General features: G+C 38.8%; 1 protein-coding gene across 3 annotated transcripts in view; it reads right to left on the bottom strand.

Moving 5' to 3' along the window:
* Positions 1–26,675, bottom strand: part of ppfia4 (PTPRF interacting protein alpha 4) — a 109,216-nt gene that overhangs the window by 29,608 nt on the left and 52,933 nt on the right. For all 3 annotated transcript variants that reach the window (XM_047347557.1, XM_047347555.1, XM_047347556.1), the window contains exons 2-6: positions 11,054–11,155; positions 10,771–10,935; positions 9,387–9,461; positions 8,906–8,977; positions 7,680–7,901 (exon numbers count right to left, since the gene is read on the bottom strand). In XM_047347557.1, the coding sequence (XP_047203513.1) occupies positions 7,680–7,901; positions 8,906–8,977; positions 9,387–9,461; positions 10,771–10,935; positions 11,054–11,155 (636 nt within the window). The remainder of the gene's footprint in view (positions 1–7,679; positions 7,902–8,905; positions 8,978–9,386; positions 9,462–10,770; positions 10,936–11,053; positions 11,156–26,675) is intronic.

Here is a 26,675-nt window from a genome sequence, read left to right as displayed (position 1 = left end):
TGTGGCATCTGGATTTCCAAATTGTCTGCAGAGCTGCACTGCAGCAGCAGAAACTGTGAAGCAGACAGCTGAAATTGTGTTGTGCCACCCGCTCACACTGAAAGTTCCTCATTCAGTGTCACTTATATTGGTACAAACTTCACTTCCTTTCATGACTCACTAAACCCTAGCACATTAATTCCAACAGCAGAAGATGGGAAACCACATTCTTGCAAAACAAAGGTTGAGGAAGACACAAAACCTAGGCAAGATATCTCTCAGACTCCTTTGGAAAACTCACAAATAATCTTTGTAGATGGATCAGCATCAAAAGATGAATATGGAAAAAACAGAGTTGGTTATGCAGTAACCACTGAAACTAAAATTATAGAATCACAGGCCCTGCCCCATACATGCTCAGCACAGACTACAGAGCTGTGTGCTGTTATCAGAGCGTGTGAATTATACGAAGGAAAAATCCTGACCATTTATACAGACAATATGTATTCGGTTCTGTTCACCATTTTGCCAAAATATGGAAAAATAGAGGGTTTAAAACATCATCTGGAACAGAATTGACACATGTAATCTGTTAAAACGACTTCTGTTAGCTATCCAGCTACCTGCAAAGATAGCACTTTGTAAATAAAGCGCATCAATCTGATGAAACCATGGAAACGAAGGGGAACACCTTTGCTGATATTTCTGCTAAAATAGCTTCGAGACTTCCCCTCACTTTGAAAATGTCAGATCTCTTATTTATAGATACAGATGTGCTGAAAAATTCACAACAATCTGCACCAGCTGCAGAAGTTAAATCTTGGCTAAATAGAGGGGCCATAAAGAAAGATGACATTTATCATTTGGGAAATAAGCCAATATTACCAAAGAATTTATACAAGACGGCGGCCCATGCGACACACGGGGTTTCCCATGTGTTGAGAGGGGGAATGATACACTTAGTAAATCTACATTTCCATACCATAAATTTTTCTGACTATGCAAAAAACATTTGTAGATCATGTATTATTTGCTGCAAACATAATCCACAGGGGAACATGAGACCCAAAAGAGGCCAGTTCCCAGCAGCAATTCATCCCTTTCACACGATACACATGGATTTCATAGAGTTATCATGGTCAGGGGGAAAGAAATACAGGTCCTTCTCAAAATATTAGCATATTGTGATAAAGTTCATTATTTTCCATAATGTCATGATGAAAATTTAACATTAATATATTTTAGATTCATTGCACACTAACTGAAATATTTCAGGTCTTTTATTGTCTTAATACAGATGATTTTGGCATACAGCTCATGAAAACCCAAAATTCCTATCTCACAAAATTAGCATATCATTAAAAGGGTCTCTAAACGAGCTATGAACCTAATCATCTGAATCAACAAGTTAACTCTAAACACCTGCAAAAGATTCCTGAGGCCTTTAAAACTCCCAGCCTGGTTCATCACTCAAAACCCCAATCATGGGTAAGACTGCCGACCTGACTGCTGTCCAGAAGGCCACTATTGACACCCTCAAGCAAGAGGGTAAGACACAGAAAGAAATTTCTGAACGAATAGGCTGTTCCCAGAGTGCTGTATCAAGGCACCTCAGTGGGAAGTCTGTGGAAAGAAAAAGTGTGGCAGAAAACGCTGCACAACGACAAGAGGTGACCGGACCCTGAGGAAGATTGTGGAGAAGGGCCGATTCCAGACCTTGGGGGACCTGCGGAAGCAGTGGACTGAGTCTGGAGTAGAAACATCCAGAGCCACCGTGCACAGGCGTGTGCAGGAAATGGGCTACAGGTGCCGCATTCCCCAAGTCAAGCCACTTTTGAACCAGAAACAGCGGCAGAAGCGCCTGACCTGGGCTACAGAGAAGCAGCACTGGACTGTTGCTCAGTGGTCCAAAGTACTTTTTTCGGATGAAAGCAAATTCTGCATGTCATTCGGAAATCAAGGTGCCAGAGTCTGGAGGAAGACTGGGGAGAAGGAAATGCCAAAATGCCAGAAGTCCAGTGTCAAGTACCCACAGTCAGTGATGGTCTGGGGTGCCGTGTCAGCTGCTGGTGTTGGTCCACTGTGTTTTATCAAGGGCAGGGGTCAATGCAGCTAGCTATCAGGAGATTTTGGTGCACTTCATGCTTCCATCTGCTGAAAAGCTTTATGGAGATAAAGATTTCATTTTTCAGCACGACCTGGCACCTGCTCACAGTGCCAAAACCACTGGTAAATGGTTTACTGACCATGGTATCACTGTGCTCAATTGGCCTGCCAACTCTCCTGACCTGAACCCCATAGAGAATCTGTGGGATATTGTGAAGAGAACGTTGAGAGACTCAAGACCCAACACTCTGGATGAGCTAAAGGCCGCTATCGAAGCATCCTGGGCCTCCATAAGACCTCAGCAGTGCCACAGGCTGATTGCCTCCATGCCACGCCGCATTGAAGCAGTCATTTCTGCAAAAGGATTCCCGACCAAGTATTGAGTGCATAACTGTACATGATTATTTGAAGGTTGACGTTTTTTGTATTAAAAACACTTTTCTTTTATTGGTCGGATGAAATATGCTAATTTTGTGAGATAGGAATTTTGGGTTTTCATGAGCTGTATGCCAAAATCATCCGTATTAAGACAATAAAAGACCTGAAATATTTCAGTTAGTGTGCAATGAATCTAAAATATGTGAATGTTAAATTTTCATCTTGACATTATGGAAAATAATGAACTTTATCACAATATGCTAATATTTTGAGAAGGACCTGTATTGTTTAGTGGTCATAGATGCATTTTCAAAGTGGGTTGAGATGTACCCTGCAAAACACTGTGATGCGCTCACAGTGGCGAAGAGTTTAGTGACACATTTCTTCCCTACATATGGTATCCCACAAATCATAAGATCAGATAATGGGACTCATTTTGTAAATAATGTAATAGAACTGTGCTCTAAAGCATTAGGGTTTCAGTTAAAAAACCGTTGTTCTTACCACCCACAATCTGCTGGGCTGGTTGAACGAACAAATGGAACAATAAAAAATAGATTAAGGAAAACAATGGAAGAAACAGGGAGGCCATGGCCTGAATGTCTATCTCTGGTTAAATTATGGATGAGAATAACTCCAAATCAAATTGGTCTCACTCCATTTGAAATGGTACATGGCAGACCTTTTCCATTGCCATCAGAAATGGATGACATAGGAAAAGCACAGCAGGAAACATCATTAGCTGAATGGATGAATAAGATGTTACAAACAAAATAAGTACAGTTGTCCAGTAGTCTGCCAGTAAATTCTGCTCTGATTTCACAGAACAACCTGAGGCCTGGGGACCTGGTCCTGATTAAGACACTTCACAGAAAGGACTGGAGCACCCCCTGCTGGAGAGGGCCATACAGTGTTCTCCTGACCTCACCGACAGCTCTGAAAATCGCAGAGAGACCATCCTGGATCCACAAGAGCCACTGTAAGCTAATATCACCGTTACAGGAGCCAAACCAACCGACGGGGTAACAGGGGAATGACCGGGTACAAAGGGGTTGGACCCATATGGTCCAACATCTCAAACCGGCGAAGAAAACAACTGACCTGTGCCCAATTTAGCATGGCTTTCTGTGACGTGTGGACAGGACTGTTAAGCCTGAGCTTAAACCTGGTAGCAGGGCTCTTTCTCTGTTTAAGACAGGATCCACAGGATGTAACATCACACGAGAAGAGATGGACAAGATGGACACTGGACCCAAAAACAGATGATTATGATGACATGTTGTAAATGAATATATCTTCAATGCCTGAGTGTATTCATAATTGTACTTCATAAAATGACCTTATAGCAGAAAATCGAAAGAAGTTGCTGTTTAAGTGAAATGAGGAAAAGTGCAATGATGATATGAACAAGGCTTGTTTTAATTCTTTTATTTTTTATTATTACATTTTGTTTCTTTGTTTTATTATATTGTTTTACTCTGCCATGATTGGTGGTCGCCTGGGCGGAGGGACCGTGTAAGTGTTTCCCACAAAATAATCTGTTTTCCGTCCTGTGGGTTTGTGCTTACACAGAGTATTTCATTTTACATGTATTTACTCATGACTTATTCGTGATAAAACAGGAGGGAACTGTTAGGGTTTTTATGACTTTTTGTATTGTTTATCACTCATCTAAGTGCTTTTCCCTCCTTACATGTTACAGGAAGGGAGATGGTCACAAGAATGAGTTATGCTTTTATTCTTTTATTATTTTATTATTTTACTAGCAGCATCTGGGGGCTATTCACCAGGTCCCCACTTCCCACTTCCTCTGTTTGTTTATAATCAAGACACATGAACCCTAACCTTTCTGACCCCACACACACACACACACACACACACACATATACACACACACCCCCACCCTGAATGATGTTTGAACTGTGTGTGACCAAGCATATATAAATAAAGAGAGAGGGGGCTAATACTTCGTAGTTTGTGTTGCACAGCTACCTTTGCCGCAAGTATAACTGACTCTGTGTCGTTCCTTACCTCTGAGTTGACTAAATAATACCTATCAATTATTGTACATAATTACATTTTAAGCTAATATTTAGTCATTTTTATTAATTTTATCTACCAGTAAAGTTTGATTTTTACTAAATTATCAATTCAACTTAACTAAGATTATGTTGGATCATCCAAATTATAAAAGTAGATCTTCTTCTGTCATCCTTTTTGTTATTACACACAAACATACATGTACATTTAAAAAAATTAGAATACTGTGAAAAAGTTCAGTATTTTATGTCACTTATTCAGAAAGTGACACACATATTATATATTTTCACTATAGAGTGAAATGTTTAGAACCTTTATTTCTTGTAATTTTGGTGATTATTGTCTTACAGGTAATGAAAACCCAAAATTAACTGTCAAAAAATTGGAATATTACGAATACATTGGACATTGGAAACTCATGGTGTCGCACCCTAATCAACTAACTAGCTCAAAACACCAGAAAAAGGTTTGCCAAGCTTCTAAATAGTCTATCAATCTGGGCCAGTAGGTTACACAATTATGGGGAAGGCTGCTGACTGGACAAAAGTTCAGAAGATAGTCACTGACACTCTCCACAAGGGGGGTAAGCCACAAAAGGTCATTGCTAAGAAGCTGATTGTTGTGCTGAATCCAAGCATATTCATAGAAAGTTGAGTGGAAGAAAAACATGTGCTAGGAAAAGGTGCAGTAGCAACAGGACTAACTGCAGCCTTGACAGAATTGTCAAGCAAAATCCATTCAAGACTTTGGGGGATCGGTGCGTGGCGCTCGGTGTAGCAGCAGAGGAGCTCCACATCTGGAGGCTTCAGTCCTCGATGCACCTGTCCCTGGTTGGAGTCCTAACCTCAACCAGAATTTGGGGGCTCAAGCCCAGCCACTGCACAGAGATGAACCCTACACATGGGCTACCAGCCTCTTAGCTGGACTAAGGAGAAAAGGAACTGGACTATTGCTCAGTGGTCCAAAGTATTTTCTTCAAATGAAAGAAAAGTTTGCATTTCGTTTAAAAATTAAGATTCCAGAGTCTGGAGGAAGAGTGGAAAAGCACAGAATCGATGCTGCTTGAAATCCAGTATGAAGCTTCCACAGTCAGTGATGATTTGGGGTGTCATGTCATCTGCTGGTGTTGGTCCACTGTGTTTTTTAAGTCCACAGTCAATGCAGCCATCTACCAGGAAATTTTACAGCACTTAATGCTTTCTTCTGCGGTCAAGCTTTATGGAGATGCTGATTTCCTTTTCCAGCATGACCTGGCACAGGCCCATAATGCCAAAGGAATCAAAAGCTGATTCATTGACGATTATGTTACTGTGCTTGATTGGCCTGATTGACTGAACCCCATAGAGAATCTAAGTGATATTGTCAAAAGAAAGATGAAAGACACCAGAGCCAACAATGCAGATGTCATGAAGGCTGCTATCAAAGCAACCTGGGCTTGTATTACACCTCAGCAGAGCCACAGGCTGATCACCTCCATGTCAAACTGCATTTATGCAGTAATTCATGCAAAGCCCCGATCAACTACTGAGTGCATAGAAATGAACATACTTTTCAGAAGCCTGACATTTACTTTTAAAATTTTCTTTTTTATTGATCTTAAGTAATATTCTAATTTTCTGAGACACTGAATTTTGGGTCTTCATTATCTGTAAGCCATAGTGATCAAAATGACAAGAAATAAAGGTTTGAAATATTTACTCTATGTGTGTTTAATCTATATATCAGTTTCCCTTTCTGAAATGAGTGACAAAAAATGTTGACATTTTTCATGATCTTCACATTTTTTGAGATTTATCTGTAATCTTCAGCTAATCGCTTGTTATTGCTTTGTTCTTCTAAGGCTCCAACCTTTATCAACAAAATGATTGAAAACTGAACAAACTCCTAAACTTCAAAACCTACTTCTATTTTTTTTTTCTGACTAGAATTTGTTTTACACATAGTGGACATAGCTGGATCATTATGGCCATGCCTGTGTACATTTTTCCATTAAAAAAGAAATACTTGGCATTACATGTGGAAAAGAGAGAAAGGGTGATCCAATTAATAAAGGTCCATTACTTTTTCTGCAACATGTTGCAATACTAGCCTCTCTGGCATTGTCCTATGTGAGTGCTGCATTTTTTTCCTAACATGTAACATAGAAATAAAAATATAAAAACAGATAAGATGTATCTTGTTTAGATGCTAGTGAATGAAAATATTTAAATTTCTAAAACAGAGCAACATCGTGTTCTCTGCATTAGATGCCAAAAAAGAACAAGAAACAACACAGCCCTGGCAAAGACGCATAAAAATACTTAATATAAGCTCACATTTGATTGCATCACTTTCTGTTTCCTGGAATACAAACATGGTATAATTGCAGCTACTGGCCTCTAGGCTGGAACCTATATTTCGGTTGCCACCATGCACACTGAGGAGGGTAGTGATGATGGTAAAGAAATCTCCAAAGCTCACTGCTAGAGAACTGCAGCAGAGTGGCCTCTTGCAGTGACAAAGTCCATAACAACCAATAAACACTATCTACATGCCAACGAGTTGTGAGGGAGTGATGTCAGGTAAAATCCTTTTTTGGTTGTACAATCACAAGGGTAAACATGTGTATAACTCTACTGTGGCTTTGACTGAACCATGTGCTTTGGTCAGAGGAACCTAAGGTTGAGCATTTATGCAACAAATAATCCAGGTGGGTATGGCATGAGAGGAAAAAGATGGATATGTGGAAAAGCACCTCAGTGTTAGGAATGGAGGATGATCTGTGATGCTGTGGGCCTGTTTCTCCCCCACAGTCCATGGAAACCTTCTTGGATTGCCTGGTATCATGAACTCTTGGAGATATTCATTTATTTTAAATTACAAATACTGTGGACTCTGTCAGTAAACTAAAACTGTTTTCATTGTATCTTTCAAGGACAAATCAACAAAGAAAATTGTTTACTAGACACAAAATCAACTTTCTTTAGTGGCCATTTCAGCACTCAGACATTATTTTTGTGAAAAAAACAAAACTATTTCTTAATTGGGATATTGTTACTCCAACAAATTAAAGGATTTTTCTACCACAAACAAGCACAACTTTGTTTCAAAGATTTCACACATCTTTACCAAGGTCCCAACAAATCTGTTTGTGTCTCTATGTCTCGCCTCCCACCTCTATTACCATGTAATCTCACCTCTCTCTGCTCCCTTTGTTGTTTTATTGAAAGCTCCTCACTGCGGCTCAGCTCTCGTCGTGCATTGGCTAGCTCCGCCTCAAGCTCCACCATGCGGCCATTTAGTGTGGCGGCATGCTCGCGACTCTGAGCCAGCTCCTTATTGGTTCGATCCAACAGGTCCTGAAGCTCAGACACCCGACTGCCGTCGTCGTGGGCGTCTATGGAGCCATTGGGAAGTCTCTGTAAAGGGGAACACACACACAGTTAAAAGGAATAAACCACCTGTCTGAACATTAATACATGAATTACACCACTGGGCTGAGTTACAGAGATGATTTTTAGTGGCCTACATAAAAAAGTGTTGAGATATTTGCATTTAAAGATAAATGATGTGAGGTTAAGCTCTCATGTTGTTTAGATGTTTCTCCTCTCTTTGCAACTAAAAGTGGTTTTATTTCCAGGATCTGGATTAAACAAACCTTCAGGGACACATTCTGACAGAAAACACAGTGGGCTTCAGCAAAGCTATTCTATGACCCCCCTCTGTTTCCAAATGTTTCTATTTTGCTGTCTAATAAATGCCTTTGAAAAATACATAAACATACACGCTAAAACTGTGTAATAAAACACACCTGGTGAACTGTGCAGCGGTGTATAATTTATATTTACCATTATAACTCAAATGATTCAAATTAAGGCCCTGCGGCTGTATAAAAGATTAGCAAACGTCAGGTTCTATAACACCTTATGATATCACATAAGCATAAGCATAAATATGTTGTATTGTATTGTACATAAATTGTACAATAGATATATTCACAAACACAGATTGGAAACCCATAAAACACCATTTCTTCATACATGCCAACAAGCATTTAAATGCAACAATAAACATTATAACCAAATATCAAATACAGAGAGTAGAGCTGTCAGGGAGGAAAAACGATCTTTACGAGGATACACTAAAGAATATTTCTATATTCTTTAAAAAAATTATATGAAAACTAATGGATAAAATCCATCACCTAAACATATAGAAAAGATTTGAAATTCTGCTTAAAAAAAGAAACATTAGTAAAATAAATGCATAGATAAGCTGGTGGAAGGATAGACGTTTATTACTCTTACACCTCAGTTAACAAACAAATTTAAAAAAGATGCATTAAGTTTAGATCTTTAATGTTAATGGGAAACTAAGGCCAAAGCTGAGAAACACCAGAGTGCAAGAAACTAGCACAAAAGACCTTCCATGTAGGCTTGGATCCATCTGTTCGCTCCACTGAATCACCATCCTTCCTCTGCCTTGCCGTGTTTAACTGCAAAGGAGATTAAAAGGAAAAAAAAACAAAAAAACAACAACATTATTTTACTTTATTTCCTGCATGCATTTAGAAACAGAACATAGTGCCACTCAGGAACACATAAACTTGTAAATTTGACTAACCTACAAATATAAATTACGTTACAGAAAAAGAAGGGTTCTCTATTTATAAAACTAAGTGACCCGTTTATCTAAACAAGCTCTGACTTTATTTCTCATATTACCTTCCTTCTGGCATAACATTATAACTGGGTCTGAGCTGAATATTTAGTTTATCTGCCTTTGGTGAGATTTTTATGTGTGAATGCTTGCTAACAGAGTCATAAGACAACATTAATTATTAGCCATCATTGTCATACACTTTCTACCTCACAAACCTAAAGGCTTTAACCTCCTTGTTTTACCTCCTGGGTGGTGGATGCTAGTTGCCCTTCCAGGGTTGCCACCCTCTCCAGAGCCACCCGAAGTCTCTCTCGTACCTGACAAAGACAACATAATCACAGAGAAAATGGGTCACAATTCAAATGACATGAGTTTTTTTGGTGCTGTGGTGTGCAAACCTATTAATTCTCCTTGAACGTTCCCAGGTTTTCTTGAATTACAAACACATGCTTTTTCAATTTATGTGAAATATTAAAAATGGTTTTCAACAGTATTTACAAATTCAAATCCTAAAAGTAGGGCATGCAATTTATTCAGCACCTTTTACTACGATGCCCCTAAATAAAATGTGGTAGAACCTAGTGTCTCCAGGAATCACTTAATTAGTAAATAGAGTCCACCTAGAGTGTAATTTTATCTCACTGTAAATCTAGCTGTTCTGTGGAGTCCTCAGAGGCTTGTTAGAGAACATTAATTAAGACACAGCAACATGAAGACCAAGGAACATAGCAGACAGTTCATGGATAAAGCTTGTGGAGGACTTTAAAGTGGGGTTAGGAGGTAAAACAATATCACAAGCTTTAAGCATCTCACAGAGCACTGTTCAATCATCTGAAAAAGGAAACAGTATTGCACAACTTCAAACCTTCAAAGAATGTGCTTTGGTCATATATGTCCAAATTTAAATCTTTCACAAGCCAATTTTTTTGGCAGAAAACATTGTAAATAATTATGAAAACACTTTCTATTTGTTAAAGCATGGTGGTGGCAGCATCATGATGTGGGGATGCTTTTATTCAACAGTACCATTGAATCTTGTGAGAGGTTAAAGGTAGACAGATGGAGATAAATACCAGGCAATAAAGGAAAAACCTCTTAGAGGCTGCAAAACACTGGAGACTGGGGTGGAGATTTACCTTCCAGCAGGAAAACAAGCACAAATATACAGTGTACAATAGAGTGCTTTATGTTAAAGAATATCAATGTTTTAGAATAGCCCAGTCAAAGTTCAGACCTATGTCCAATTGAGAATCTACGCCAAAAAGTTAAAAAGTTCAAGGTCCATCAATTTTTGCAAGGCAATGTTAATATGCAGCCACTAGTGTTAACGTAATCTTATGACATCCTCCATTTCCTTCTTTAAAAAGTATTTGAGCAGCAGTTTCCTTATTTACATATATAGCTTTTACTATGACAGCGAGGTAGTAATAAGGTTCATTAACAAAATAACGGCAAGAAAAACATATCAGAAAATCAACTTATTCATAATTAATCAGTGAGAGGGGACAGCTATACAGTTTGAGAAGAAGCATGGCATCATAACACAAAAAGCAACGAAACAATTTAATTAGGCATTTAATGTGTGTGCACAAACTGACCAAGGTCAAAGGGTGTCTGTGGGCCCACCTTTTCATCCAAAGCCTTGTGATGTTCAAACAGCGACTTCAGAGCTTTCAGGACCTCCACCTCGCTGGAGACTCCAGATGGCGGCGGTGCCTGTCTCTTTACCACTGTCATCCTGAGGCTGCGTTCATGTCGAGACACCAGACACTCCAGGTGCTCCAACAGCAGCTACAACACCACACACAAACATGAAAATATTCATTTCAAACTTGGATGTTTTCTTTTTTTTGTCAGCAAGACAACACACTTTGCCCACACATTTGCTCGTGGACAGACATACACGTACCCTGGTGTTGTTCCTTTCAGCTTTCAGCTCCGATATTTCCTCTTCTTTCTCCAGCAGCTGCTCCCGGCATATGTTCAGCTCCTTTGTCAGAGTGGCAAACTCCTACACAGCAAACAGACAGAACACCCACACTGAGGTTAATACTGTATCCCTGATCAACACAGTGGGCACTACTTTAGTCACTGAGTCACATTTGGAAAAGCAGTCCAAGAGGAGTATAGTACACTATCTGTCTGAGGAATACTTCTCTCTTTTTTTCTCTTTGCTCTCGGAAATGTTTTCTGAGCATTTGTCAATAGAAGTTAGAAGGTTAACAGCGATGAAATTTTTAAATATTGTACTGGAGTATCTGGCCATTAATCAATCAATCTAGACAAATAAAAATCAGCTTCATCCTCATTAACCAGAGCAAATATGTCATTGACCAAGCCCACACTGCCAGTCTCTCAGCAAAATGATAGTTGCAATGGCATAGTGCTCTCTAAGACAGTCATTATCAGGGGATGCTAACATACTTCAGAAAGGTGTTTTGAATTTTAAATCACAATTTGAGGAGTCATTATTTGAAACTATGGCACAGCTGTAAACCCAACACGGAAATTATTTATCCCACAGCCTCAACATAACAGATATCTAAAACACTACCAGGGCTTATCATTACTGAACTAGAAACAAATCAGAAAAGATGAAATCTTGTCTGGGTTGGAAAAGTCTTCGGCTTACAGATTTTTTTTCACAGTTAGTTTTGTACTTCCCAGAACATTTGAGGCACTTTAAGTCCTTGGAATATGCTTTAAGCTACTGTCACATATGTGGGTGTATTAAAAATGTGTTATGTGGGTAATGTGTAATTTGAGTCCATGAAACATTAAGTCCTGTCACATCTTTGAAGAACGCGTTTCATTTTTGATGTACAACCAATTTGTATACTCTGTGTATATGTGTGTGTGTGTGTATTTGTGTGTATGTGTGTGTGTGTGTGTGTTGAGCACATGTTTAGAAACAAGTGCACCCATTTGTGTGTGTGTGTTGAGGTGACGAGTGTAAAAGTTTGTACTATTGCACCTACTTTCTGGTTTTCTTTTTATTATTATTATTTTTCCATATTTAAGGAACCCCTGACTATTTACAGATGAAAGTTCAATGCACTATACAAAATCTATAAGTGCCCCCAAATCATAAAATAATCAATATCTGCATTAAGTAGGTTGAGCTGCTTTCAGGCGAAGTCACTATAAGCATTCAGCATGCTGAAGTTGGTAAATCTTCTTTAGTGCTGAAAGAACCTCTGCATGGCTTACTATGAGATACAATCATGTTATTATTGGGGCATTAGTTTGACATTTAAGTAGCACGATTTTCTGTGGTGTCAAAGCTAGTAGCAGCCTTGCTTAACTAGAGATCACATTTTGTAAGCTACAGTTTCAAATGCTTTTCAAGATGTTGCTGAAACATTAAAAATGCCAATTTCTGGAGATTTTACCATGCCTCTCGCTATATTACACTTCCAACCTTTCAAGAGTTGTCAGCTGCTTCATCATAGGTAATAAAATGTTAGATTAGTTTAATGCATATGTCAAGTATGCATACAGCTACTTTGCACAACTTCCTCTTGGTAAGGCAGATCATAAAGTTTGCAAAAGATTAGACAAAGCTCCAGCAGAAGAATGTAAAAGACATGAGTTCAGGAATAAAGATCACACACTCCAAGAACAAGGACATTGAGATAGATAGGACAGAACCCATGAGCTGCACACATCGATCAAAGGTTCAATAAAGAAACAAGTTCCATAACTGTTTCATCCACCTTGGTAATGGTACTCTACCTCTTCATGAGGTTCAAATACACCCCTACACTTCTGCTTCTTCATACTCACTGTCATCTAGACAAAGCAGGTAGCAATGAGAGAAACATGAACTTCTAAATGCATTTAATACAAATCACTCTGGTTTACTATATAAGAAACTCAACAAGATACAGGTGGATACCTCCATAATGGGCCTGAATAATGAAATAATGTCTACCTGAAAAACAGGCCACAGTTCATGAGACAGAAGAAAAGTGTTTTGCAGCACATGAGAACCATAGGGCACAGTTCTCTCATCATTCCTTTTCTGTCTGTAGGCCTCAGACTTTTAGTACAACATTTAATTTCCTTTTTAGGTTAACATTACATTTAATTGAATAGATTAAGCTTATATTAACAGTATTATTTGGCAATGGTAAAAGTGGAATTATATAGTAATAAAAGGAGAAAGTTTTATTTTTCAACAATTATATCCATAAGTAAACTGAAGTGACTCGTTTTGTGTTCTCTTTGTGCAATAATATGTTTCCCATATCTCACTGCCTGGGTATGGGGTTTTATTTTTCCTAGTTTCATCATACCCAGCCCTTACATCATTTGAGATGGCATCATCTCCCTCCAAACATTTACAAACAACCACATGTTTCCGACTCTGATGGACATTTCATGCTCCTGTGTAGCTGTTAATAGATTGCTCCATTACCTTTCATAGTTAGAGATGGGCATGTATATCCCAAGCATTTCTGCTGTGTGTTTGCTTTCACAGTTTATAAATTTTAATGGTGCATGACTGGGCAGTCATTTTTACTCGCATTTTATATGGGTCCTCTAAACAGCGGCAACCCAAAGATCCTTCACATACAATTTATAGCTGTAGGTTTACCTGCACATGATGTCTTTTTAGCACTTGTACAAATACAGGTGATGTTGTCTGAGCAGTTGATAGTCATGTCAGACATGTTTTTAAAAAAAATCTCTGTTGATTCTTTTCATCATTTAATGGATTTCCAGAGGTTGAGAAATGACGTCATTTAATGTCATTTAGTAATATGTTTTTGGTCTGAGTGCACTGGTCAAGTACCAGGGTGGCTATTTGTTTAATGAACTCGGTGCATCTCATAGTCCTACTATGTGCCCATGATGTTTTAACGTCTCTTGGCTTTTGTTGGCTTTTCCTGTAAGGTTGGTGTCAGTCAAAACTGGTACCCAGAGATCCATTGTCTTTCTGTTTCTTTACTCGAAAATACATACACACATATCAACTCACTTACTCACATTCAGTTTGGGCTCTCCTTGCAGCTATGGCACTGCACTCTGTATTCCACTTTCTTATGATAAACACTGGCTCAAACTGAAAGAAAGTTGGCTCTGTGAGCATTTAGTCTCTCAGTGAAACTGCAGCAGGTGTAAAGGTGGAGCGTGGATGAGGATCTGCCCAAAAAACACAAAGGTGAAACATACTAAAAATAAACTATCCTTGAGACTGGTGTACGATATTTTATCCGGTGATGTTGACCACCATCTTGAATAGGATAATATTAAATTTAAGGTAAAAATGCATAAACAATTAGTAGGTAAAAATGCTGGAAATACTTATTTGTTCTGCATGCAGCCTTTTATTAAATAATGCACAAAGTTTCTGAAGCCCACTAAAGATAATAGCCATACCAGTATAACTATTTATGAACCTGGAACTCAACATATAATTGCCGTTCAGTAAAAAAAATAAAAAAATGGTATGACACTTTTAGTCAGAAACTCTGAATGCTTTGACAGACATCAATATCTCAGTGTCTCCTGGGCTCCTCTGGCATCCTGCAGATTGATAATCCTCAACACTGTGAATGATCTGATGAGGTTAAGAAAACAGCTCTAATTGAGAAAACAACATAATTCAGTTTGCAAAAAACAGAATTCCTACCCATTTCCCATGTGAAAATTCCTTCTTCTCCAGAGTTTTTAGTCCCTTGAGGCAATTTCTAAAGTACAAATACAAAGCTTCATTATTAATTAATATTTCTGTAGTGGCCAGGTTTTAAATATGGAATCTGCAAAGCACAAATGGATGGATGGGTGGATGGATGGATGCAGAGACCGGGAGATGGATTAATGGCTTGGCTGTTTTCAAAGTGCGATAGGGAATCATATCTTTTTAGTTTTTCAATATTTGTGCAGATTAAGAAAATACAAATTACAGACTTTGTAGGTTCTGTAGTTTTTGTAGTTTTTACTGCTCAAAAACTCACAAATACTGAGAAAACAGAGAAGTACCTACAATTATAACTGCAATCTGAATGAGGATAATGTGTGTGCCCTAATTTGCCTGGTGCTTTTGAAGGAGCCATGTTGTCGGGGCTGGGCTGTTTACATGCTGAACCACACATAGAAAATACATCAAAGAGAACAGAGGTGTCCACCAATGCACACTAACCAAGCTAAGCTTTTGGAATAATAATGCAAACAGCTGAATCTGGATTAGATAAAAAAATTAAATAAACCCCAAATGGACACAAGGCATAGATAAAATCATCTTGCCTGCATGGTTATTGACCCTGTCTGTTACACTCCAATAAAGAGCAACAACTTGGAGCAGAAATGGAAAGAACTAAGAAAGGAGTGACTGCTAGAGAAGGAAAATGGGTCAGCACGCACATTTAACCTTTATTCCACAGGAGTGGACCAATAGACCGGAGCTCAGCCCAAATCCACCAACAGATGTTACATCTCACTGTCTCTTTCAATAATGGCAAAAAATGGCTCAACAGGCAGTCTTAGTCCTTTAGCTCATCTCTCCATGCCCCTATTCCTCTGCTTTTCGAAAGCCCTCAGTATCTCTCCTTAAAAAGGGGGCAAAACACAGAAATAAATAAAATAGAAAAAGGCATGAATAAAAACTCTATATAACTCTCAATATAACACATCGCCATAAAAAAACAAAGAAAAAGAAACCAAAAATTGCTTTAAGTTCTCATGAGGGCCTGTCTAACACCTTTCATCTGACAGCATTTACAGTCTTTGTGTTTTTCCTCCTTTGACATGCAGACCAACCTAAACCAAACAAAAATCCCCGGACGGCTATTCAATAGTCAGACACTGACGGGGCTCACTGACAACAACCTCGACATCTGTCAGGGAGTAAAACCGTAAAGAGCGTCAAAAAAGGGCCTCTGCCGTCTGGAGGAATGCTGCTACCTCCAGTGTTAGATAGTAAACATGGCTGAGTCCAGACATTGTAAAGGGATTTCTCTCTTTTCTCTTCCTTAAGCAGGCTGGGATTAATGGATGAAAAAAACAAAGCTATGTGTGAGTAACTGAGCAAGAGGAATGAGGGAAGGAGATTGGAGCACAGTCAGATTAAAAAGGTAGCAAATATTTAAATTCAGTGTTTCCATGCATACAGACAATACCAAACAGCATTTAACCATGGTTATCCATCTGTAGTGGTGCTTGCTGTATCACAGGTCACCTCTTATTTTGTTCATTTTCTGAATAATAAAAATATGAACAATTAGGACATTAAAAAGTGGTAGAATTCTATTCTATTCTAACTTCAAAGAAAATATTTCAGAAATATTTGTAATTTGCATTTAGATATGGTTACTAAAGTACAGTTCAAACCAAACTAATCTTTTAGCTCAAAGTATGTGCCTCCACGGGGCCATAAGGCCCACAGAGGTTATCAACTGTTGTCATCTTTTTTCAGTTTAACAGCAAGGACCCATGTCTTTTGCTGCTGTAGTTCAGAGAACTGAGGTCTGAGGACCTTCAGTCACAGATTACATTTTTTCACCTTATCCCACTGCCAACAAAAAAACACTTTGGTATTCACTTTTGGCATTCATTTCAATTTTACATGCAGCACCAATTCACAACAAATGTTACAGTACAACCAGTTTTAAGTAATTTTACATTATATTCAATTCAGTTCAGTTTATTTATATAGCACTGACTAATAGCCAATGTCATCTCAAGGCTCTTTACAAAAAAATTACATTCGATCCTAGTTATGGAACAATGTATTTAAGTTCAGGATTAATATGACCATTCATAAAAGGTTTTCCATCTAAGGAACCCCAGCAAATTCCCTCCTCCTGAACGAGCATCTGGCAACAACTGCCTCAAGTCATTAACTTTGCAGCAATCTCTCATACCGAGCATGCACCTGGCTCACCAAAATTAGAGAATAACACACCTTGCTAGGGGTGCCAATAATGTGGAGTGTGCTGTAAAAAAAGGAAAGTATATATAGATTAGGTTTGCAGAGTGACAAGTAATTCCTGGTTTACAATAAACAAGTGAGAGCAATAAGTTGGGGGGAGTGCTAAGATAATACTAGACTAAAGATTTATATTTAAACATGACCTTATGAATGCTACTGAAACTCATAACTTGATAAGTTTAATAATCTAAAAATCATTAATAATCTATGCTCTTTACTTGCTTTGAACCATTTCTTTCATGTTTTTCATTATTCTGCTACCTTTTGAACAAATTACATATTCTAAATCTCCCTCAGAATCCCTTTGTTACTTTGACAGCTTTACTCTTTTCAGGAACAGTATTTGCCTCAGCATGCATGTGCATCTCTTCTCTGCAGCTTGTTGGATTCATTAACTCAAGTTGGTATTGCCAATGCAGTAAGATGGAGGTGGGGATAGAGAATTCTGATAGGTGTGTTATTTGTGAGAAAATCTACTGGGATGTGCGCCGTTGCTTCACAACAGTGAGGTTAAACGTCAGCCGGTGGGAGCAAAAATGAAAAGAAAACAATCTGTTACTAAGTTAGAAAGGAAGGAGGCTAAAAGTGTCAACACAGCAGTTCGTTCACACATCATATGATTTACACTGCATGTTTTGGTGATGTGACATCATTTATACTAATCGAAGGAAGCTTACAGCCTAAGTACATATATAGTGCCTCGCGAAGGTATTCGCAGCCCTGGAATACCCCTTCTCATTTTGTCTCTTGACAACAGCAACACTCAGTGTAATTTATTCGGATTTTGTGTGATAAACCAACACATAGTAGCACATTATAGGGAAGTGGAAGAAAAGACTAAATCTATGGTGTCCATTTGCATTTAGGCCCCTTTACCCTGACGCATACATAAAATCCAGTTGAATCAGTTCTTCAGAAGGCATGTAATTAGTAAATTCCTTAAATGTGTGTAATTTAATCTGTGTAAATCCTGCTGTTCTGTTAAGAGAATGTTACTACATAAACAGAATCATGAAGACTAAGGAACAGAGACAAGTCAGGAATACATTTGGAAAAGTTTAAAGCAGGCTTAGGTAATGAAACAATATCCCAAGCTGTAAATATCTAGTCAATCTGTTACCCAAAATAGGAGATCACTTAACTCCACAAAAATGGCTGTTCACCTAAGCTGACAGGCCAGGCAAGCTTTAATCAGAGAAGCAGCCAAGAGGTCCATGGTAAGTTGGGGAGCTCTGGAGCAAGAATGCGGTTTGCCACAGCAGCCATGTGGAAAAAAGGTGCTCTGATCAGATGAGACCAAAAACTGAAAGGCTTGCTTTTCATGCTAACACTATGTGTGGTGGAAAAGTCCTGCACAGCAGTCTGAAAACAATATCTCATGAAATATGGTGATGGCTGCATCCTTCTGTAGGGGGCTTTTGTTCCACAGAGACAGGGAAGCTTGTGAGAGCTGATGGGGTGAAGAATATAGCTAAATACAGAGCAATCCTGAAAAAAACAAACAAACAATTAAGAGTCTGGAAAAGAACTGTGACTTGGGCAGAGGCTTAACTTTGATACTTTTTTTTTATGCCTCTGAGCTCTGGAACAAACTAACTAAAAATCTGAGACATGCAAAAACAATTGACTGCTTTACATTAAGGCTACAAATACTTTACTGTTTACTTGAGCTTACCCATCAAGGGCAAATACTGCTTTATCATTTCATTTCTATCTTGACTCAGCTTTTTATTGGCTTAAATTTGAGCATTTCTTAATTATTATGTGATTTAAAGCATATCTCGTGTTTCTGTATTTGGGGTTTTAAGTTCTCTCATCTCTTTTCCTTTGTTTTACTGTAAAAGACTTTGAGTTGTCCTGTGTACAAATCGTGCTATACAAAGACATGGTTCAATAGTTCAGTCAAAGCCCAGATGTAAATCCAATTCAGAATTAGTGCAAAGACTTGGAAAATTAATGTTTACAGATACTGTCAAGATGCTTTTTCAGATATTTATTTCTTATGGATTTTGAAAACCACATATCCTACAGCTATTTTCTTTCCAGGTCATAATGATGTGCTATGTTTTGGTGTATCACACAGAATTCCAATAGAATACATTGAAGTTTGTCGTTCTAATGTGAAAGGGCACTGTAGATGTATAACGCCCACAGCTAACCAGAAAATAAAAAAGCAGCAATCATTAAAATCTATATAACATTTGGGTTGTTTTCTTTTTGTTGCTACGACCCGTTTGATTGGGTACCCTCAAATCAAAAGTTCCAATAGCTCTTGAATTAATAGATTTTTCAGAGTTCATTGACAAAAATCATTGCTCCCACTAAAAATCATTTTGTCTTTTCTGCTTTTGCAATTTTTCTGTCCATTCTCCAGCAATAATAGTGCAGAAATGAGTCTCAATTTAGTTAAGGATTACTGCAAATTATTTTCTCAGATCCAAAACTACTGATTGAAGGGGCAGCCAATCAAGATACAGATACATTTGCTTTTCCAGTGCTTAATACAATACAAGATGCCTCATAGTAACCAAACTGCTTTAACTCTTGTTTTCTTTGCATCAGTTCAGCAATAAGTGCCAAAGATGAATACAGTCTGGGAAACTGAGAGCAATCCTGTGGGGCTTCATATATCACATCTCTGTAACTCCTCACCGCGGCAGAGAGCACCAGACGTGGCGAACGACAGCGAGGTTGACTCGACCTTGCTCTGACAAACCTTAATCAACGCACGCAGGAACTGCAACACACACCGTCGCAGCGCTTTTTGCCTGGGCGATGGCTCCTAAAGTAGGCAGTGAGTAATCTGTTGCCATGACGCCACAACCTCACACTGCTGTGGATGCCATGGCAACAGCTCATTAGGAAGAGTGTTTGAGAGCCCGATAAACTTTGGATGAACGTTTCATCGGAGGGATGTAGACATGCCCAGTTGCGCATCCATGTGGGAGAGCACGCTAAAACATGTACAAGGCTGCTAAGAGGTCTTTTTTTTTTCTGGTGACAGAGGCACCTGGCTGCAGCACCTGACAGATCCAAGCTCCCTGTCAAGCTATAGAGGAAGGAATCTTTTGTAAAACTTTACATACAAAACACAACATATTTTCTATTTAAAAATCATCAAATACAGTTTCTGTATGAAATTATGTATTGGAGAGATTTTTTAAAATAGGCAACTCAACTTGCACAATACACTGAATCACAATTATAATCGCAGTATTAGTGTATTCAGAATCACAATCCAAAAAGACTGCTTAGATGCAACATTTGGTAGGTTATTATAATTCATGTGCCATGTTTTCATACACTGCTTTCCAATAATACATTTTGTTTTTGGCCAGTATCATTGTGTCATTTATGCCTATGTGATCTCAACACAAAGTTTAACACTGCTTGAATTGAATTTATTTCTAATTAAGGTCTTCTAAATAAAATTTTTTTAACGCATCCTGTTGTGGCGTTTCAGGCATACCATATAGCACACATGGTTCCCTACATGTGCCAGGGCAGTTTTGCTCTACAAATATTTTATCTCAAGGCAGTATCCTAACAGCATAATTAACTTTATTAATTCCAGATTCAATCCAGCATCAAAGTAGGCAGGCCACATTGATGGAATAGTAACCTGTGTTTGTATGACCTTCATCCATCTGAAGTATTGTAAACCATCCAGTGTGTTGGTGCATGGATGTGTGTGTGTATGTGTGTGTGTGTGTGTGTGTGTGTGTGTGTGTGTGTGTGTGTGTGTGTGTGTGTTGAGCACATGTTTAGAAACAAGTGTGTTTGTGTTGAGTGGCTGTATGTGAGTGTGACTATGTGAGTGTGAGTTTGTCACCTGGAAGTGTACATTTGTAAGTGTGGCGAGAACCTGGAGGGAGTGAAGTATGGGGCACTTTGTATTTCACCCCATGGGGCCAGTCCCCAAGAGTTTTAGAGGTAGAGATGCCCATCAAAGCCAAGCACAGCCCAGCCCAACCTATCACCAGAAGCCGTTGGGTGCCAAATGGAGCCCACCACTCCAGGATGTGCCCCAAGCATCCACACAGACAACATCCCATCAAGGCGAGCTTCCCCCTGCTGGGTCCCTGGATGGCAACAATGATGAGTACCATCACCGGTAGCCCAGAACCCAGACCTGCCTGGACCACAGGCACCACACAGGTCCCCGGCAGGTTCTCCCAGCCTCTAGACAACTAATGGCCACCTGGACAAACCCAAATCCCTCAACTTCCCTCCCAGATGTTTCCAATGAACCTTGTCAAAAGCCCTCACTGCATCTAATGAAACAATTGAACCGCTTTTATTTTAGACATTCCAATAGTCTATTAGACTGATTAGTCTTCTCAAACTATTTATTGCAAACTGATTTTTACTAAACCCAGCCTGTTCAGGATGTATATTATGAGGGGTTATCTTTTCCAGCCTTGTGGCCAACGTCTTGCAGGTAATTTTAAGGAGGCACCCCCACCCGGCGCACATGCAGCCACACCACCGGGAGCTACAGCAAGCCCCAAGCCGCCTGGGGACCCAGCCCTGGATCTGCCTACACCAGCCAGGAGAGGAAGCAGGCCATACAAAAGGGCACAGTAGCCCTCGGTCCAGCTCCACCTCAATGCTGGCAGCCGAAGCCAAATTTTTTCTTTTTCCCAACATCCTTATACCATACTTATTAGCATGGATGCCGACAGGGGGAAACAGCCAGGTAAGCCTATGGTAGGAGTATCAAAATATGGGCAATAATATTTTTTCAAAATAGGCCAGTTTGCAAAAAAAAGTGTAGATCTCCTTTTTTAAGTTACATAAAATAGTTTTTATTTATTTTTCTTCCCAACTGTCCCCACGTGTAAGGGAGAACATGGAAGGAGAAGGAAAGCAATAAAGTACAGCATCAATCATGTCTTGAAAAGGTAAATAATGACTGATTTTCTACAAGTTACAGAATGTCATGGGTGGGAGCCCATTTATAACTTGGATCCATTTTGACCAACCCCCTTAGTCCTTTGACTTATTTCACTTCCTGTCTGCACGGTTTTGCATCTTTGAACCCAAACCAGAAAAATCAAAACATGTGCGATGCTAAGCATCACATTTGCCATCAAATATTATGGTGACAGTATATACAAGTCAGCTTCCTAAACTATTACACAAAAGAATCGGAAAGCTCATAAGCGCCACATGCAACATTGTGGTGGAACATAGACAAAAATCGAACCCTTTTTTAACCACAAAATGTGAGAAAAATAGCTGAAAAGCAAGGACCCCAGAAACAGCAAGTCACCAGGGGAGAGCTTAAAATATTTGCATCTTTGATAATTTTGCAGCAACTTTATGAAACTCTTTTAATGCCTCAAAAATCACACAAAAAAGACAAGGAACCCCTCAAGAGAATTACTTTAGCCTCTCCTATAACATTCACTATTGCCCCTTTTCCACTGGCTTGATTTGGCCCTACTCGACTCAACTCGGCTCACCATGCGAGGGTTTCCATTACTGTTTTTTTCCGTACCGGTACAAATTGTTTTAGTCTCTGCTCCTGAGCAGGTACGACTGGGTCTGAGTCTGGAATAGACTGCTCTTCACTAATTGGCCATGGGACAAGGAGAAATGAGAAGGTTTTTGCTGAGACAGCGCAGGGAAAAGTTAATAAAACTCAAGAGCGACTATAATAATATTAAGGACCATAATAGACCGAACAGGTCAAACCCAGATATAATTTTACTATTTACAAATCATAAACCATGCCTCAAGGCTGAAAGAAAAGGAAAAAGGACACATCAGTTTTCTGAATTACATACCAATGGGGTGCTGTTTTTATCCCAAATCAGCTGATCACACATTCAGCTGTTCAGACGCACAAACACTTCCCCAAAACGCACAAAACAATATCACCATGAAACAGCATATTTGGTTTGGAAATGTATTGATGGTCCTTAAACCAACCAGCGTGTGCAGGAGGAGGGACCAGGCAGAGAGCAGCTGCCTGTAATCATTCTGCCTACATCAGATAAAACGGAAGGAAGATCTTGGTGAATTCGCGGAACACGAATATCTAATATTCAACATAAAACTAACTTCACCGTGGCCGCAAGTCCATGGTTTTGTGCTTTAAAGTTCTTGTCCTTACAATTGCCATGGCTGAGACAAAAACTGCCCAAAATTGTAACTTCTTCATGCGGCCTAACTAGAGCATTTGGAAAAGGGGCATATGTTGAACCATCGGTGCGAGGTACTTTGACCATTCCTGTTTGGTCATAAGTTTTCAATCATTGCCAAAAGAACCAATGATGACCCAATTTCTGTTTTAGTTGATAATTTTTTCATCTAAAATCTTCTTGAATTTAAAGAGCTTATGCACTTTAACAGGATTCCTAGGGTATTTGGATAAAACAGCCCACAGTATTATAGATCCACCATCACACCTAACAATTATCAGACTTTCTGATAAACTTGAGATCAGTGTTGCTTCAGAGATTATGCTTCTGCAACAAAAGATTAACTTATTTTAAGATCTTCAAAATATCTATACCAGGTTGCCAATAAGTATGGAGGATGCTGTATTTGCACAAATACATCTGTAAAATATTCTTGAGTATATCATTACTATATTTATGGTGATACAGAATGAGAAATCTCTGTGCTGTTTAAAAAAATGTAATAAAAAACCGCTGCATTATATTTGTTGCAAAAATGTACATTGTGAATGACTTTATTTATTGTTCTCAAAGAGAAATCTCAATAATCTAAAACCAGAATTCAACAGGGCAGATGTATATCAAAGATAAATTACTCTACACAAGTACTGAAAAGCTCTGGCCTTTTAAGGACTCATCTTTAGAACTGATGAAAAAATCAATGTACTCAGTATGTTCGGTTTAAATACATATCAAAACATAATAGATTTCTGTTTTACATTCAAAGAATGCATGCATCTAATAGAGTTTGCAATCTTTTGTGGCAGAAACAAGAGCAACAGCCCAGTGTCTATATCTGCTAAATCATGCACAGAAAAGGTAATTTGATAACCTCCTTATTGATTATTATGCAGCAATATAAGAGTGAACAGCTCACACTTCAGTCTATCTCACTTTTATATAGATTGGCAAGTGTCAAACCTCTCTTGGTTTCCCAATATTCATAAAACCTTTTCAACAACTGTAGACCTGAGGAAAGTAGCACCCGTTAATGTATTTTAACTTCCTTCATCAAAGCAGAACAAACATATTTGAAGAAAGACACGGAGGGATGAGAAGGGAAAATGTCTGTTAGATGAAAGGAAAAGCATTAAGGAGCTTCTGTGCATCATTGGAGTCTGTTTCTTACACGCAGAGTAATAAAAGATGTGTTTAGTCAGGCATGCAAAGCAGTCAAAGAAAGAAAGAGTATTCTCTTCAATGCATGACAGATAGTTATCTCTATTATTTTCTTAAACAATGAGAGATGAAAACATGCAACACATCAAACAGCCTCATTTTAAACAGATATGCACATCCCATCACTACAAAGTAATAATTATGCATTCCAGGTTGACTGAGGCAAAGGAAAGAGGAGAAGGAAGGAGGAAGAGGTGCAGAGAAGGCCATATGTCAGTCCTAGAAAAGAGTCATCAGCGCTGAAATCAATACTCAGCCAAGGGCACATGGAGATCGCACAGAGAGGTGCTCGAGCCGTAGATGATCCTTCACCGGTAATGTCTGGATAGTCGCTGAGAGCTGAGTCCCTACCTGGTACATGTAGGTGTTAAAGTTGGTCCAGCTCTGGAGGTAGTTCCTAACTGTTTGGTTCATGATGGAAGCTACACATATCAGATTCTTGAAAAGTAAACTCCATAAAAAGAGGGTGATGGGTGGATTGAATGAGGAGTTGCAGGGAAGACAGATGCAGGAAAAAGCCTGGTCCAGAGTTACACTGCCCTTCACCAGGATGATACCCTGCTACACAGCTTCCCACAGACACAGCCTCAAATGGGAGACAGGATCCCTCCTGCCTACCATGTGATAGTTGTATAAAAACAAAGGGGAAGGGAGTGGAACACCAGGAATAGAGAAAACACAGCAAAGCATGTTGAATAGAGACACAAACTAAGACTAACAAGGTGGATGCAGGAGCTCAAAATGGTCAGATGATAGAGGAAGGAGTGAAGAGTCAGGGACAGATGAATTTCTAGGTTGCTGACCAGATGCTCTGTTTCTATTTCAGAGATAGTTTTAGGGCACACTTCAGAGTTTTTAAAGTCATATTTGGGTCTAATACTTTGGATTAGCATGAAATATAATGCTCTATATCCTCCTAAAAAAATTCCTCCATCACTGCTTACTTAACACAGATTCAACAGACCCGCTTTCCTCCAGTGTGACATTGTGTGTGCTGATTCTTTCTATTTATAAATCATTGCTGGCTTGTCCTGCCTCTGTTGGTAGAGTTACACAGTGCTTGCACTTGACTACAGTTTGATATTCTTGCTGCTGCTTTTTACACAAAAGAATACCTTGAAGGGTTAAGTATCACTGTCTGAAAACTGTAGTTATTTGATTTTATACCACACTCTATCATGACTTATAATGAGAACCAGAACATTTTGTTCCATCAAGACAATAGTGTCCGATTGATGAAGACATACAGGGCTAATCAGAGGTTTACATGCACCCATCATCACCATAAATGTTGCATTAATTTTGGGCTTTTTATTATGCACTTTTTACCTTTTTTTCCAGGTTGGAGTGCTGTTACAAAATACAAATTCAGTGAATTCTGAAAACAAGAATTAAGTGGACCAAATGGAATTTAAAGCTATTTTTTCATAATACACACAATGTCAAAATTAATGCATACAGGCTTAAATATAAACACTATACCTGTTTAATATTTGGCTTAATATTACTTAGAAAGTTGCAGAGGAACCTTGTACTGTAGCCATCAAGAACGAACTAGAACGATTATTGTAGCATATTTGACCTGTCTTTTAATATAAATCTCATTTAGATAAGTTGAATTCCTGGCAATGACCTGGGTTTGAAGCATAGTTAAAACATTTTGCATAGGGTTATGGTGGGGAACATTTAAGAAGCTTTTTTCAAGCTTACCCCGTTCCAAACCAGTTTTATTTGCATTTGAGATCCCTGTCCTGTTTTTAACACCCGGCTGTGTCAAAGTTTAACTCATCTGACCCAAACTGTCAGTCTCAGTTTTAAAGAAAATTAATTCAAAATGACCAGGGACAATGCAGGAATCACCAAAGCTTTTATAAAGCGGAAACTGCTGGAACATCGGTGTCATGGTCTACTGTGAAGCAAGTTTCACATCAACATAGTCTATGAGAGCATCGATCAAGAAAGCTCCAAGGTCGACATCTTTAAGTATGACTGAAAGTTGCAACTGCCCACAAATGCCTTCTGAAGAAATGTTGTATGGTCAGTGGTAGACAAAGATTGAGCTATTTGGTCACAATGATAAGAAATATCTTTGGAGAAGTCGAAGTGAAGGTTTCAAATTTAAGAGCACAATACGAACTGTCAAGCTTGGTGGCAGCATAATGAAGGTCTGTTTTGCTGCCAGTGTAACACTGCAGAAAATAGAAGGTAAAAAGGAAGAAGAAGCTGGA

The sequence above is a fragment of the Girardinichthys multiradiatus genome, chromosome 20 (genome assembly GCF_021462225.1).
Source record: "Girardinichthys multiradiatus isolate DD_20200921_A chromosome 20, DD_fGirMul_XY1, whole genome shotgun sequence".
Lineage (NCBI taxonomy): Eukaryota > Metazoa > Chordata > Actinopteri > Cyprinodontiformes > Goodeidae > Girardinichthys > Girardinichthys multiradiatus.
The sequence above is the reverse complement of the archived record's forward strand: the minus strand, read 5'-3'. Positions and strand labels throughout refer to the sequence as shown.